Source organism: Ailuropoda melanoleuca, chromosome 5 (genome assembly GCF_002007445.2).
Source record: "Ailuropoda melanoleuca isolate Jingjing chromosome 5, ASM200744v2, whole genome shotgun sequence".
Taxonomy (NCBI): domain Eukaryota; kingdom Metazoa; phylum Chordata; class Mammalia; order Carnivora; family Ursidae; genus Ailuropoda; species Ailuropoda melanoleuca.
This window is the reverse complement of record NC_048222.1, coordinates 46600796-46617206: the sequence shown is the minus strand read 5'-3', so window position 1 is coordinate 46617206 and position 16411 is coordinate 46600796. Positions and strand designations below refer to the sequence as shown.

Below are 16411 nucleotides of genomic sequence, written 5' to 3'. Positions count from 1 at the left end.
ACTAAGGTCATCAACAGGAAGAAAGATGAAACCTGAGATCAAAACTCTACTTTCACTTTTCTAAAAAAAGAAAAAGATCACCAATACTAAGTGTTAGCAACTAAGTATAGGGCAACTAGAACTCTCATACATTGTTGATGACTGTAAAATGGTACATCCATTATGAAGAAGTTTGGCAGCTTCTAATAACACTTAACTATACTTGCCATATGATCTGAAAATTCTACCCCTAGTTCTTTACCCAAGAAGAATGAAAACACGTGTTACCAAAAAACCTCGTACAAGAATGCTCATAGTAGCTTTATTCATAATTGCCCCAAACTGGAAATAACACAAATGTCCATCAACAGCTGAACTGATAAACCAGTTTTGGTATAATTATACAATAAAACAAAAAGGAATAAAAAAGGAACACGTTATGCATATTTGTGTCAATGTGGATGAATCTCAAAAAAATGCTGAATGAAAGAAGCCAGACATAAGAATACATTGTATGTGACTAAGTTTTTATGAAACTCTAGAAAAGGCAAATCTAATCCATGGAGACAGAAAGCATACTGGTAGTTTCCTAGGCCATGGATAGAAAGAGGCAGAGAGGGGCGCCTGAGTGGCACAGCGGTTGAGCGTCTGCCTTCGGCTCAGGGCGTGATCCCGGCGTTATGGGATCGAGCCCCACATCAGGCTCTTCCGCTGTGAGCCTGCTTCTTCCTCTCCCACTCCCCCTGCCTGTGTTCCCTCTCTCGCTGGCTGTCTGTACTCTGTCAAATAAATAAATAAAATCTTCAAAAAAAAAAAAAAAAAGAAAGAGGCAGAGAGATCTTTTTAGGGTGATGGAAGTATACCCTATCATGATTGTGGTCATGGTTACACAGGTATATGCATTTGTGAAGACTCAGCGACATGCACTTAAAATGGATCCTTATTACATGTAAATTATACTTCAAGAAAATTGACTTAAAATTAAATATGGTAAAAAGGAAGAGCTTATTTAGTATGTAGTAACTATATGCTCTAAAAACATAGATAAAGTACAACCTTTTAAAAACAAAAAGTAGGGGAGGGGTGCTGGATGGCTCAGTTGGTTAAGTATCTGCCTTTGGCTCAGGTCATGATTCCAGGGTCCTGGGATGAAGTCCCACAATGGGCTCCCTACTCAGCAGGGAGTCTGCTTCTACCCTCTCCCTCTCCCGCTAGTGCTCTCTCTCTCAAATAGATAAAATGTTTAAAAAAAAAAAAAAGTAGGAGAGAATAAGAACATAAAAAAAGTTTTCCAAACTGTTTTCAGTATCCTATTGATTGATAATACTGTTATTCTAAGGTTATTGTATGTGGTATAAAGTAAATGAGATACACGTGGTATTTTTTCTTAAGTAAATACTTCCTAGTTCCATCTACTGAAATAGTCTCAGAAACAATGACCAATCCAGCAATGAGCATCCCCAGTACCCAGACTGTAGTCTTGAAATACTACTTGCCACTGAAAGAAACAAGGGCTCTGGAGAATTGCCGACTCCAGGGTTGAGGCAGGAAATGTACAAAACGAGCCTCAAAGACTACCATGGTGACTCAAAAAGACTCAAAAGCCAGTATGAAGAGTGGTCACTGGCTAAAGCTAGTATTATTTGAGCTTCAAAAAGAGTAATTACAGTGGACTAAAAACCATAATATTTTTTAAAAAGAAAACATTGATCAACATTGGAGAAGAAGGAATCAATTTTTTCAAAACTAGCAATATAAAGGTAAGAATTTAGCATTTTTTTTCTGGTACATGAATCGGGAAACCACATAGATAAGGGAAAACATCTCAATAAAATTATAAAAATTATTCCAACTAATAAATACAAATAAATGATGCAATTAGAATCCTACGATTTTATAAACCCCAGTGAATGAGTAGATCTAGGCATCGAATATGAACAGCAGCAACCACCACAAAAAAGAAACAACCAGACATATGTGCCACCTGAATAAAGAACACAACATCTATTGAATCCATCTGGCCAAGACTAATTCTGATCAAGCTTCCAGATCCCATCAACAATTTGTAAGAAATACAGAGAAAAGAGGAACATGTTGAATGTCACTGTGAATAAGGAATCATCAAAATCTAGACCGTGGGAAACATTACAGGTCAAATGACCCAAATTCTTGAAAAGACCAAGTTTAAGGAAAAGAAAGGAATTGAGGGGAACTTGTAGATTAAAAGAAGCCATTTTATCAAAAGAAAAAGTTTCCAACACACATAACCCATAAAATTTGTATATTTCAAATATACAAAGAACTCCCACATACCAATAATGAAAAGAAAATCCAGTAGAATACAGGGCAAAACTTGAACAGCTGATTCATAAGAAAATACCAATTAGTATATGAAAAGATGCAAAGTCTTATTATATATATATAATAACATATCCTCTAGATTGGCTAAAAGTGAAATGACTGCCATATAAGCATTAACTTGAGGATATGGACCAACAAAACTCTCAAAGATTGGCTAAAAGTGAAATGACTGCCATATAAGCATTAACTTGAGGATATGGACCAACAAAACTCTCAAAGGTAGACTGTAAAGTGGCATAACACTTTGGAAAACAGTTTGACATTATTTACTAAAGTTAAAGATAGTGTATACTCTATGACTCAACAATGCCATTCCTGGGTATATACCCAGTAGAAATGTGTGCACATGTGCACCAAGAGACATGTATGAAAATTTTCATAAGAGCACTGCTTAGAATAGTTCCAAACAGGAAACAACTCAAACTGTGATCAACAGAATAAATTGTAGTTTATTCATATAATGTAATAATGCACAGAAATTAAAATGAATGAACTACAACTACACACATACATGCATATGAATCTCACAAACATAATGAGTGAAGGAAGAATTCTGTTCACATAAAACTCAAGAACAGGCAAAAGTGAGCTCGAAGAACTACCAAAAAAAGTGTATGGAAATTATCCACACCAAACTTGTGACGGTGATTACCTACTTCTTCAAGAAGGGAGAATGTTATTATTAGGAGGGATACACAGGGAGCTTCTGGGTTACTGGTAATGTTTTATTTCTTGACTTGGAAGAGAGTTACATAGGTGTTCACTAGATAATTATTTGTTTAGCTGTATATATTTGTTCTATATACTTTTCTGTAAGTATAATGCATTTCATAATATACGATTAAAATTTTAAAACACTAAAAAATCAGAAAAATATCAGTGACCCTTTAGGGTGGAACTGTAAAATGTAAATTAGACAAAATATACTGCCAAGTCAATCTGACTAAAAAACAAGACTTAATGCTGATTGTTACCTATCAAATAATGTACTTTGTTAATAAACACTTTTATATTCACTAAATAATTACAATGAGCAATTGAGAACTTAATGCATGTCAGGCATTACTCAGTCATTGGGAACACAGCAGTGCACAAAAAAGCACTTACGTATAGGTGTTGTGGAGAAAGACAATAAAAAATAATAAAACATGATAAAGGGAACCCTGAAAGTGATGCTATTTGTTACAGGGTAATTAGGGATAGCCTCATTGATAGTTGGCATCTGAACAGAGAGAGACTTGAATCAAGGAACTAAACCATACACTTATCTGGGGAGCAGCTTGCCAGAAAGATGGGAAAAACCTAAGGCCTTAAAGCAGGACCATGCTTGGAGTATTCAAGTAACACAAAGAGGCCAGTAGGCTGGAGCAGAACTGAGAGGGAGTTAGATAGAAGATGAAGCAGGCTGGACTGGGGCAGGAGGGCTGAGCGAGGAGTGTGATCATGTAGGGCATTGTACAACTTTGTAAAGACACTCTCTTTCTGAATGAACTGAGAAACCATTTTAAACCAGTGACATGAGGGGATATGACTTATGTTTTAAAACCATCATTCTGGTCCCTTCAAAGGCACTATTAAAATAGGAACAGCTACAATTTCTTTTCCATATTGAAAAATAAGACACTTGGTTTGAGTATATCATTTGTAGGTTCAGAGAAAATAAAAATCCAATGCTTCCTTTTATTTAGAAGAATCGTTCATCTGGTTCATATTAACAGCAAAATTTCACCTTAAAATGTGTTTTAAAAATGGTAAAACTAATATCCTCTGCTGTCCCTAAATCATAGGGACCAGTTGTTTTGGTTTGTTTTTTAAATTGTAGTAAAATGTACATAAAACTAACCATCTTAACCATTTTTACATGTAGAGTTCAATGGTGTTATTAAGTGGATCACACTGCTGTATATAATAACTAGTTTTAAAGACTTCAAAAAAATTCAGACTGGTGTTGGTGTTTGTAGATAAACTCTAATACAATAATATATATTAATAGTTACCAGTTAATTAGTGTACTCTGAATTTCTCCTAAGCCCACTGAACGATGGTGGGGTACAAAGTATATTGATTCACATGATTTGCTAATACATTTGCATAAATGATCTAAGTATCAAAAAATGAACTCACAGTTGAAATTCTTCCATTTGCTGGCTGGTTATCCTGAAGATAATGAGTACAAATTTATGTGACTAAGTTATAAATGACCATTCAGATTTTTAAGGACCAAGGCAACTCCTTAAACACCCGTTCTCTCACAAGGGAAATCAGTGCATCAGATCAAACCATCCATGTGAATAAGATATAATTCAAATTTGATAGTTGGATCAGTAAAATAAAAAAATATATATATACGAATACCGTATATGATTTTGGGTGCTAATATTTTCATTACTAAAATACATGAATAAAAGACCTACACACAATTTGGTCTCTAAATTGATAATACTGATATCTTTATATAATTGTGGCAGGATCATCACACATTTTAAAATGCTGCTATTGCCTATTACTTGGCAGTTTAAATAAATTTTTGGGGGGTTTTCTTTTTGGTTTTTTTTACCTCTGTGAAGAGACGAGCATCATCAGAAAGCATATTATAATCTTGCGCACATTTCTTTGCAGAATTCTGCAAAAACTTTAGGAATTCCGTAACTTCTTCATTCACATGTTTTTTCATATCCTGATTTTTAAAAAAGTAGACATGTCTTGGAATAAGAAGTTTGATTAAAAACAATCACTTCTCAATCCCTGCTCTAATAATTTGGACTTAAAGACTAATTAAAGTATCCCATCCAAAGTAAAAATCAGAGAAATGCTAAACACTATTATATAATAATGACAAACTTATTATTAAAAACTTCACAATGTTATATAATAACAAACTTATTATTAAAAACTCCACAATGTATATAAATCTTAAATCACTATGTGGAACACATGAAAGCAATAAATACTGCCTATCAACTACACTTCAATTTAAAAAAAAAACACCTAACTCCATAAGAATAGAAGAGCAAATGACTAATATTATAATACCTACTTAGAAATTAATAAATTTTTGCATAAAATGCTCTTAATTGACATGAAAAAAAGACTAACATCCAAATGGAAAAATGTGCAAACAACATGAATAGGCAAGTTACAAAAGAAATAGAAATGGCTTATAAATACATGGAAAAGGCTTATTTTCATTAGTAAACACTGTAAATTAATATAAAACAAGGCATCACCATTTTTTCCATACCAAATTAGAGGCAAAAAGGTAATATCCAGGGTTAGTGAAGATTTTTTTTTTTTTAAAGAAAACTTTCATGCAATAATGGTACAAACAAACTGGCTTAAACTTTTTGCATTACAATTTACCCATGTGTAAATGCAAATCTAAGCCTTAAAGAACATGTATAATCTTTGATATGGCAATTTTATTTTTAAGAATTTATCTTAAGGAAACAACTATAGATATGAACAAAGAGTTTGCAATCAAGATGTTCAACGGCATCATTTATATAATTGAGAATTTGAAACTACTAATCAAACAAAAAATGTAAAATTGGTTCAATGAGCAATGTAAAATTGTTCTGCTGGTACTTAAGATGAACTGGAATGAAATATGCTCAGAACCAGAGCAAAATGCCTGAACTATAATAGAACCAACAAAGAATGAAAACACCAATGCTCTGTCAATTAAACTCCTTAAATTTTCCATTTTTGTAAATATAGCTGCACCTAAAAACATAAAAGCAAAGTTAAAATATTTTCTAACTTTTAAATATGGTTTACTGAAGCTGAAGAACAGAATACATACCAAGTACTGCAAGTAGTCATTTTTATTTATTCCAACAGCTTTGGAATTTGCAGGAATTTTTGCGTATTTAACCAACAAGTCCACATAACTCCTCTGCTCTCTCTGTGAGAAACGAGAGAAACGAGGATAAGGAACTCTTGGTTTTGGAAGTAGAACCATTCCAACTGTGGTTTTAACTTTTTCCTTTGCTTGAGTTGCTGAACTAACTGCCGGCTCATTTTCTACAGAACTTGCTGATGCATTCAAATTTTCTCCTATACGTCTGGAAAAAAAAATACAATTTACAAATATGTGCTTTTCACATGAAGATTACTATCATGGAATTTCATGATTCTCAATCACCAGGGAGAATATAGCGTGATTAACGTAGTAAATTCTGGATTATTATCTAACTCTGCCACCTGCATTTTGATGTTTAGCCATTTGGTGTAAATTAAGTATTCTGCAGGATAGGATCACACTACAAGTTTACCTTCAATTATCTGACAGAGAGGAAGAGGCAAAATCCTTAAACAACTTATTCAGTTTGGAACTTTTTCCCCTTTATTCAACAGGGGAAAACTGCTCTTACCAATTATAGATGCAGGTATTTCATGTTCACCTTTATCACAATGCAAGTTGTTTTCAAAAGCTTAAATTCTTCAGTAAACTATATCAGTTAATATGGTGAACAAAAGCCACTAAAAGCAGGATATGCTTAGGTCACAGGTTCACAAATTGACTGAGATTCTAAATGTTCTAGTTTCCTTAAAAAGAAAATTCCAACACTGTGTGCCATACTTTATGGAAGCGATAGTGGTTTGAGAAAAGTTGAACAATCCTCTATCACTCATACATGGCTGAGTCCATGGAAATGTGTTTATGCTTTGAATGAATGCAAAAGAGAAAATCTGTCGTATCTATAAAGAAATGAACTAGAGGAGAAAGCAGTAACTAGAGAACCAGTTAACCGTATTTATGAAACAATACCCCCAATTGCTAAGAAAGAAAAAAACTAAAACACCTTTCTGCAACAGCAAGGTACATGAATACAAAGTTCTTATCTTGTTCATAATTTGCCGCTATTCCTAGTATTTGACTGTCGTTATCTACATTTTTAATAAGAGTTTTAAAGTACACAAATACATACACACAGACACAACTACTTCCTCAGCCTCCACAATTCTAATTTCCACCACAGTAACTGTTCCCTATGATTTAGTTCCAAATTAAACAGCAACAGTAACACAAGAGGAAGGGAAACTAATGAGAAGGATGGAGGTCTGCTGATTCGTTCTTCATCCCTTGTTCATTAATATTTTCTGAGTGACTACCATGTATCAGCCTTGTGCCGGACACAGGAACAATACAGCCTCTACTCTCTAAAACTTTACAATCAAGTGGATCAGACAAATGAATGGGGAAGAAAGATAAGTAAATATGTATATCGATAGAGTGTAACTATGGAGATCTCAGATTTCCAAACCGAACTTACTGAATAGGTGACCAAGAATCCTAAAGATAACATGATCAGGGATTAAGAGGGGGAAACAGAGGGGTGCCTGGGTGGCACAGTGGTTAAGCGTCTGCCTTCGGCTCAGGGCGTGATCCCGGCGTTATGGGATCGAGCCCCACATCAGGCTCTTCGCTATGAGCCTGCTTCTTCCTCTCCCACTCCCCCTGCTTGTGTTTCCTCTCTCGCTGGCTGTCTCTATCTCTGTCAAATAAATAAATAAAATCTTTAAAAAAAAAAATATTAAAAAAAAAAAAAAAGAGGGAGAAACAGAGAGGGGTGCACTCAGTCAGTCGAGTGTCTGCCTTCTGCTCAGGTCATGATCTCACGGTCCTTAGATCAAGGTCCCCATCAGGCTCTTTGCTCAGCTTAGCGGGGAACCTGCTTCTCCCTCTGCCTCTGCCTGCCACTCCCCCTGCTTGTGCCTTTCTTTGTCAAAGAAATAAATAAAATCTTAAAAAAAAAAAAAAGAGGGAGAACAGAAAGGGGCAAGAAATATTCAGAGCTGTGGTTCTCAATTGTAACAGTATTAATTTCTTTAGGGAATTTTAGAAGACTATAGTTGCATCTGGGTTGTCACAAAAGAAGGGGAGAATTAAAGGCACGGAGAGGTGAGGAATACTAGCTGCCTGTAATGCAATGTATGAGAGTATACTACACAACTTTCAAAGGTGCCTTTAGGCTATCTCTTAATCATACACAAACAAATCTGGTCTGTTATTACTTATCCTAACAATATATTTTATTCTCTTTTATTTTTATGATTCTTCTATGGCATAGTTCATAGTTTATATTAACCTCTCTTAAATCCAACCTCGTTGGGATGCTTAGGTGGCTCAATCGGTTGGTTAAGCATCTGCCTTCAACTCAGGTCATGATCCCAGAGTGCCAGGATGGAGCCCTGCATCTGGCTCTCTGCTCAGCGGGGAGTCTGCTTCTCCCTCTCCCTCTGCCACTCCCCCTGCTCATGCTCTCTCTCTCACTCTCGCTCTCGCTCTCACTCTCCCTCTCCCAAACAAATAAAATCTTAAAAAAAAATCCAACTTTGTTCATTTTAGCTGGTGCATCTGCCTACTTCATTATATCTTCTAGTGCAGTAGTATATAGATTCCACTATTTACATATTAAAATATATAATATAAATTATTTCCTTTGATTTCACACTTTTATATCTGAGATATTTTTTAAAATATAATGTTTTTGGCTATTATTTTCTGTGAATTTTAATTCAGGCTAGCAAAGGAGGTATCTTATTTCTCATAAATACTTGTTATGAAAAGTGGGAGGGTGTTGGTCTGATAAGGCTGAGAATTATCAATCTAGATCTGTGTCTGGACAAAGGGTGAGCCTCATCCAAAACTACTGATAATTTGTTTTAAATCAGCTTTATAATACTAGAATAACTATGGTAAAAGTGCCAAGATTCTTAGAAAAAAACCTTAAGTCCCCAAAATAAAGCAAAATATCCAACCCCACCCTTTAAGAGTTAAACTAAAGATGGAAAACTAATCAAGAGAGCTGGTTAGTGAATAGGAAAAGAATTTTGGAAATTAATATAAGGATGCTTAGACTGGATCTGAAAATAATACAGGTGAAAGAAGACATACTTAGCTACTAAAGTTTCTCCAATAACTATAAAAATAAGCATATTTTAGGTTAACAAAATGAATATTAACTGCTGATCTTGGGAGAAATGTATTACAGCAAATTGATTTCTCACTAGAAAATGTCTTGAGAGCTATTCAAACCTAACAGTATTGTGTCCGCAACTCTTAACAATACTGCTTCACAGCTGTCTCTCTGAATATGAGAACATGTCTGTCCTTGTGGCACAAACTGGCAAATTTAATTAAGCTGCTGCAGCAACAAGATGCTGACTCAGATATGCCACAGTAAGAATGTCAAGAAATTCTAGCAGCTTAAATTGGCTACATTCAGCAAAGAACGAAATGGCAGCACATCAAGATCATTTCCAAGTGCAGTGCTGTCAAAATCTTCATCAGGGTGCAAACCAAAAGCATCTGACAGGGTTTCTCTATCCACATTTACAGCATTATATTTTATTTTAGTTGATGGTTTGAAGTTTTCCCCCTTCATTTTGTCAACCACCCATTCTCCTTTTTTGCTTAAAGTTTCTTAAAAAAAAAAAAAAAAAAAAAAAGCAGAATCCAAACTTTTAGTCTCCTATCCTTTAAGTCTCCTGGTTTGGGTGGCTTCTTTAAGTAGCATTTGGAAATGGTGCTTCTAGCCCCCATCTAAAGTCTACCTGAACCTCCTGAATTTGATTTATACTTTTCTATATTAAACATGTTAAAATTTCATATTTTATTTGAAGCTACTTTCCCCATTGTTGGCTCAAAACTCAGTTATAGGTGTCTACAACCAAAACTTTAATTTAAAAAAAAAGGTAAATGTTTACCTTCCAGTAGAGGGAGAAGGGCTGAATAAAAACTTCCTATTGTAGAAAGCAGAGTGATTAGAAGTATTTTCCCAAATATGTTAGAGAACACAAAAAACACAAAATTAGGGCTAATAAAAATTTTACATTTTTCCTAATTTTTCCATCAAGAAAATATCCGTAAATAGTCCGAAAATCCATTCCTTACTGTAACAAAACTTAGTAAAATTTAACATGAGCAAAAAGACTAGAAACATATGAAATTGATGCCTTATGTCATTATTCTTTCTATGCCAAAAGGCAAATTATATTAATAAATTATTTTGTGCTAATACAGAAATCTAAAGAAAAACAAGCATATTCTAAGAAGAAAGTATTTTAAAAGCTGTACCCGATTGCCGGCAAGATGTCACTTCCCTTACATAATTCAGACTATAACCCATACCTACGACATACTGACTAGAGCCAAACTTGAGAAGAACCATTAAATTAAGAAGCAGTGGCAGGATGAAGATTAGTATTAGAAATTTTTAGTCTGAAAAGGTGAAAGCTGAGATAAAAGTACATAAAGTGGTGAGAAGTTTTTGTTTTTTGTATTTTCAAGATAAATGTTCATTTTACCTTTAAAAAAAGGTAAAGATATACATGCTTACCCTCCTGTTCCAGGATAGTAGAATTGGTAGGCATTCTTTGATTCAAATAAACAAAGACAATTCTTTATTTGATAAGTTTTAAGAAATTAAAAAAGTAATTAAGTTATCCTCAAGAAATGGTACAAGTTGAATAACAAAAATAGTTTTAAAAATCCATAGATGCATTTATATGGGATCTACTCAACCTTCTATAGGTGATATTAGCAAAGACATTATAATTATGCACTTAGGCAAGAATGTTGCTTTTAAATCGCCTTTTTTTTTTTTTTAAGATTTTATTTATTTATTTGCCAGAGAGAGAGACAGCCAGCGAGAGAGAGAACACAAGCAGGGGGAGTGGGAGAGGAAGAAGCAGGCTCTCAGCAGAGGAGCCTGATGTGGGGCTCAATCCCACAACACCGGGATCACGCCCTGAGCCGAAGGCAGACACTTAACTGCTGTGCCACCCAGGCGCCCCTTAAATCGCCTCTTTACTACAACATCTACTTGCTTTTATGTGAACTTATTTATTCATCTGATGAATCAAAAAAGCACTTTTTAAAAAATGTTTTTAATGGCACTCTGGGAGTATCTATCAAAATAAAAAACATATACATACCCCCTTATAGGAATTTATCCTACTTATATCAGCATATGTATAAAAATGATGCTCAGTGTTTTAATAGGAAAGGAATGGAAACAACCTAAATGAATATCAGTGGGGTCAATTAATGGATTCCACAGACATCCTTAGAGATTCAAATTCAAAAGTCTGAGTTGAGAGTACAAATCAGTATTTCTAAAAGCTCCAAAGAATATAATGATCCAGTATGGCAATCCTGAAAATGACGATGGCAAAAGAGACTGAGAAATACCACCATCACCAGAAAACTAGGAGAGTGAGTTATTTTCATAGTTGGGAGGTCACTGATGATCTTGAGAGGAGCAGTTTTAGTAGACTAGTGAGGGTGGAGGCCAGATTAGAGGGATGTTCAGTGAAAGCAAATGCAGTGAGATGTGCAGTGAAGTGTTTTATCCTGTTTTATTAATCTATTCTCCCAATCTGTCTTTTGACTGGAGAGTTTAATTCATTTAAAGTAATTATTGACAGAGAGGGAATTATTATTATTGCCATTTTGTTAAACATTTTCTGCATATCTTATAGCATTTTGTCCCTCATTTTCTCCCAGTAAACACATACAAGTTTTTAAAGAAATCTAAGTACAAACAACAGAAGAGGAAACAAAGTAACATGGACTCCAGGGATTGAGACAGGAAATACGTGAGCACCTTTAAACACTGATCAAGAGAGAATGAAAATATGGCAGTAGGAAGAGATGCTAATTGACAGGAAGGGTACAGAGAAGGCAAGGAACAGATGGGGACCCATTCCAAACCGAGGCTGGAAATATGCTTTCTCAATTGCAAAATGAGTGGAGAAGGATGAAAATAAATGTTGAGTTCCTCTAGAGAAGCTCCCCAATTCCTCACTTCGCGTATCTACAGTTCATTCTAGTAAACCCAATTACTTGGTTGCAAGACTCATCCACAATAGAATAGAAACAGCCAATCACAAAGGAAAGAAGAGCTGTTACAGGCAGGTAAGCAGTGAGAAGGGAAAATTATCGTTCAATAGGCATGTTCATATGAGAGAGGAAAAAAATCTCTGGCAATTTGGCAGTATCTATTAAAAGATAAAATGCATATGCCATCTGACTGAACAATTCAATTTCTATGAATTTATCTTATAAAAATTATTACAAGAATTTCATCAATGTATTGTTTAAAATTACAAAAAAAGAGGAACATATTTTGCAATATCAGACTAAGTGAATTAAAAAGTATCTATATAATGAAGTATTATGCAACAATTAAGAAGATTAAGCTATATACAGAGGCATGGAAAGATACATGAATATTATTTTAAATGAAAAAAGCAAACTGTAAAACAGTTTTATAGTATTTTATATTATTTATAGCATGATCTCATTTTTGTTTTTATATATCTATATCTCTATCTCTATATATCTGTATCTATATCTATAAATACACATACGCCAAAGACTAGTCATCCTTGGGTACTGGGTTCTTCCATTTTCTAATTTTTACATTTTTATAATTTGAATGTTTAATAGTGGATATAGATATAAAACTTCAATTGCCAGAAAAATAACAATCAAATATGAAAATAAACAACTAAATAAATAAATATATTACCTGTTAGATAAAACACATAGTTCTTTTAAACTTGGAGCCATGGAATGGTCTTTATAATTTTCTCGAGAGAAAAATGTCTTAAGGCCATTTTTTGGGGAAACATCCCTGTGAAACAAAGTAATTTACTTATATTTGACAATTCAAAATCTCATGCTAGACTAAGCAGCATAATGGTACAATTGTAGTTTACAACTACACGCCCCCTAGAGCCCCTTTCCCAGTTAATCACCTCTTAATAATTTTAATTTCATGTATCAGATGTTTGAGTTTGGATGTTTTACTTGGACAGATTTTAGCCTAGGCTCATTTTGAAATTCTCCAGTTCAAATAATCAGCCTTGCTTTTTCCATTAATACCCAATTAAATGTCAGAGATACTTAAGAGTTAAAGATAGAACACAGTGAGGTACAATAAGAGTCAGTCAGGGGCAGGGCTCACCTCAGGTTCTGGGGCATAACATTAAGATGTTGGGTTGCTGAAAGAAAAGCTTCTCAATTTAGTTTTGTTTCATGCACTATTGTACCAGGTTACAAGACACTACAAAGACTAAATATCCTACGTATTTTCATTAACTTGGCCAATGTGATAAACGCTGTGCCTCTGCTAAAACCACTTCTAAGGTCTTATATGATTTTCCATAACATCATAATTAGAGACTAACATTATAGTCAATGGTTTCCATATAATAAGGAACCAATAAATGCTGGTTGAAGGAATTAAAAACGAGAACCATAACCTAGAAAGGACAAAGATTATTAAGATTCTGTGGAAAAAGGTAGGTCCAAGGGCTACAATACTGTGCAAAGGCTGTAAACTACATTTGGTTTCACAATGTCAATGGCATTTAAAACCATCTGTGCTGCATCTGAACACATTCTTTATAGCAAGGAGCATAAATGTATACACCTCCTAAAACTTACAATAGAACAATCTGTTAAATGGTAACTTCTGGCTGGCCCATTCCCAAAATAGGAAACTTTAGAATGCTCCATACTCACTGTTTTTAAAGGTATTTATCAAAAAACAAACAAAAAACCCACAACTATGGTTAAAGTATAAATGATAAAAATTAGAATGTCTTGGGGCGCCTGGGTGGCACAGCGGTTAAGCGTCTGCCTTCGGCTTAGGGCGTGATCCCAGCGTTATGGGATCAGGCCCCACATCAGGCTCCTCCGCTGGGAGCCTGCTTCTTCCTCTCCCACTCCCCCTGCTTGTGTTCCCTCTCTCGCTGGCTGTCTCTATCTTTGTCAAATAAATAAATAAAATCTTTAAAAAAAAATTAGAATGTCTTACTTGCTATGCAACAGTGTAATTTATTACTTGTTATGGTACTATATCTGTGAAAGCTCATTAAGTTATAAGGATTTTGCATATCATACAAAAACAAGCTCATGGGCTCAAGGACAGTGAGCTCCTTGGGGGAAGGGAGCACTGTTTGCAATAAAAAAAATACTTATTGAGCTCATACCGATTGAATCTTATCAGTCAGGTACTATTTAAATCATCTTTGTAATCTCTTGTAACTTTGGTATTCTCTTCGGCTAGCAAAGAGTGGATGCTCAGTAAATTTGTGTTAAATTGATTTAGAGCAGCACATGTATTAGATCCCTACAAAACTACACTTACCAAGTCTGCTATTTGTGAAGTTCTCATACAATTCTAAAACACAGTCTATGCATTTATACTATCACTTGATGTAGATTCTCATATAACAAAATGAAGCTTGTCCATTCTTAAAGAGGGTCTTTCTATTAGTTGTACAGAAATGGGCAAGGTTTTTGGACGCAAGAGATTTCTAGCCTCTCTCCTTCACTAAGAGACCAAAAATAAACAATAAATACATGATGAAATTATACCTAGTAGCATTCAGAGTGATCAACTTTTGTCATTTTAGGAGAGGAAGTGCAATCAGCTACGACTCAAAAGTGCTCAGTATGTGAAGGTAAGACCAGGGCATATTCTGAGCCACTAAACTTTTATCTCCTTTTTGTTTCCTCCAAATCTCTCCAGGCCAGAAATTCTCCTTTCCTAATCCAGCCACCAGTCCCACTTCACTCATCTTCAGATTTCAAACAGATGTAACTCACCAGTTCAGCCTTGGTTCACCCATGGCCAGCATGGAGCTCATATTCCTAGACTCTGCTTCACTCTAGCTCACAATTCTGCTGCCTGGCAGTGCAGACTCCAACAGAGGCAGAATTTCTCCAGAATCTACGCTCAACTGAGGAAAAACAAAAGGTCAAGATCAAAAGCAGGTGACTGGGTGGGGGCCAGGGGCTGTTAACTTAGGTGTGGAAGAACCTGTAACACCTACCCTCAACTGACAGGGACACCTAAAACAGAATACAGCACACAGATAAATATTCCCAAGGTTCTTTGCAGCAGAACAGCAATGCTGATGTAGGAGTCCTTTTCCATTTAACTTACTCCAGTAACATAACTTTCAGGACACTCACTGTGGAAATAAAGAGTCAAAACTAGATGGTGTTCATTGCTTACATACTAGTTCATTTAAGAGCACGGGGCTGTAAGTCAACTCAGCTCCCCTCTATTCCCTTACTGCCCAAAAAAATCTTGCTTCCGTTTTCCCAACCATACACGATTATGGGACAGATTCTGGCAAGCAATGCTGAACAAAAACTCCCTGCGTATCAAGAATCTTTCAAAAAGAACCTCACTTTTCAGGAGGCTGAGGTCCAGGTGACTTAAATGACATTTCTCAGAATCATAAAGAGGAATCACTAGGACGGCAAATCTGACTTGACCACTCTATGTTCTGTGCTTCTCCTGTCATCCCAAATGTACTGATAAAGTGGTATGTTAGAAACTAGCAGTCAAATTTAGAAGTCCGTCTCTTGGTACCTGACGGGCCTGACCTGCCCCCACATAATCCACCTCTCACATTGTGACCCCGTCTGGGGCTGGGGAGGGAGAGTTGATGAGGACAAAAGGAATGGCTGAGGGAAAGGGGAAGGAAGGAGAAACAAGGTTCCAGTAAGGCAAGTAAAGGGGCGAGCAAAGCCGGGGGAAGGGGCCGCGCCAAAATCTAGAGCGGAGGGTCCTGGCCCGGCCGAGGGAGCCGCCATGTTCCCTCCTCCCGCCCTCACGAGCGTGCCCGCCTGCTAGGCAGCGCCCTCCCTTCCGCGTCTCGGCTGCAAGGCATCTTTTCCGCCCACCTCGTGGTCCGCGGCGGCTCTCGCACGGGCCGCGGCCCCCACTCCACACACGCTCCACCCCACTCCTCACACTGTCGCGCGCGCGCTCGTAAGGCCTTATTTAAAGGACGTGGCCGCGCCGTCTCGGCCCTGCGTAATGACGTCACCGGCGACGCGGCGGGCGGGGTCCGTGCTCTTTTCGCTCCGGTACTCCGAGCAGTTGGGCTGGTAACTGTGAGGCCGGGTTTGCCAGAGCTCAGCCCGCGGAAGGGATTAGGGGCTCTTTGTTGTCTTAGAAAGCCCTCGAACTTGAGTGGGTGATAAATTAGAAGAGGGACAGGCGACAAGGACAATACTGGAAAGACCCAAACAGAC

General features: G+C 36.3%; 1 protein-coding gene across 6 annotated transcripts in view; it reads right to left on the bottom strand.

Annotated features, from left to right (window-relative positions):
• Positions 1-16190, bottom strand: part of ICE2 (interactor of little elongation complex ELL subunit 2) — a 68765-nt gene extending 52575 nt beyond the window's left edge. For 2 of the 6 annotated variants that reach the window (XR_004625607.1, XM_002922960.4), the window contains exons 1-6: positions 16058-16190; positions 15196-15336; positions 14969-15102; positions 12882-12986; positions 6143-6404; positions 4898-5017 (exon numbers count right to left, since the gene is read on the bottom strand). Coding sequence is in view for 5 of the 6 variants with exons in the window: in XM_002922960.4 (XP_002923006.1) it covers positions 4898-5017; positions 6143-6404; positions 12882-12986; positions 14969-15009 (528 nt within the window). In the remaining variant the exon portion in view is untranslated. Of the gene's footprint in view, positions 1-4897; positions 5018-6142; positions 6405-10053; positions 10090-12881; positions 12987-14968; positions 15103-15195; positions 15337-16057 lie in introns of those variants that run through there. The other 4 variants (XM_019803476.2, XM_034660897.1, XM_034660898.1 and 1 more) reach the window with 4 other exon arrangements.
• Between the last annotated feature and the right edge of the window lie 221 nt (positions 16191-16411).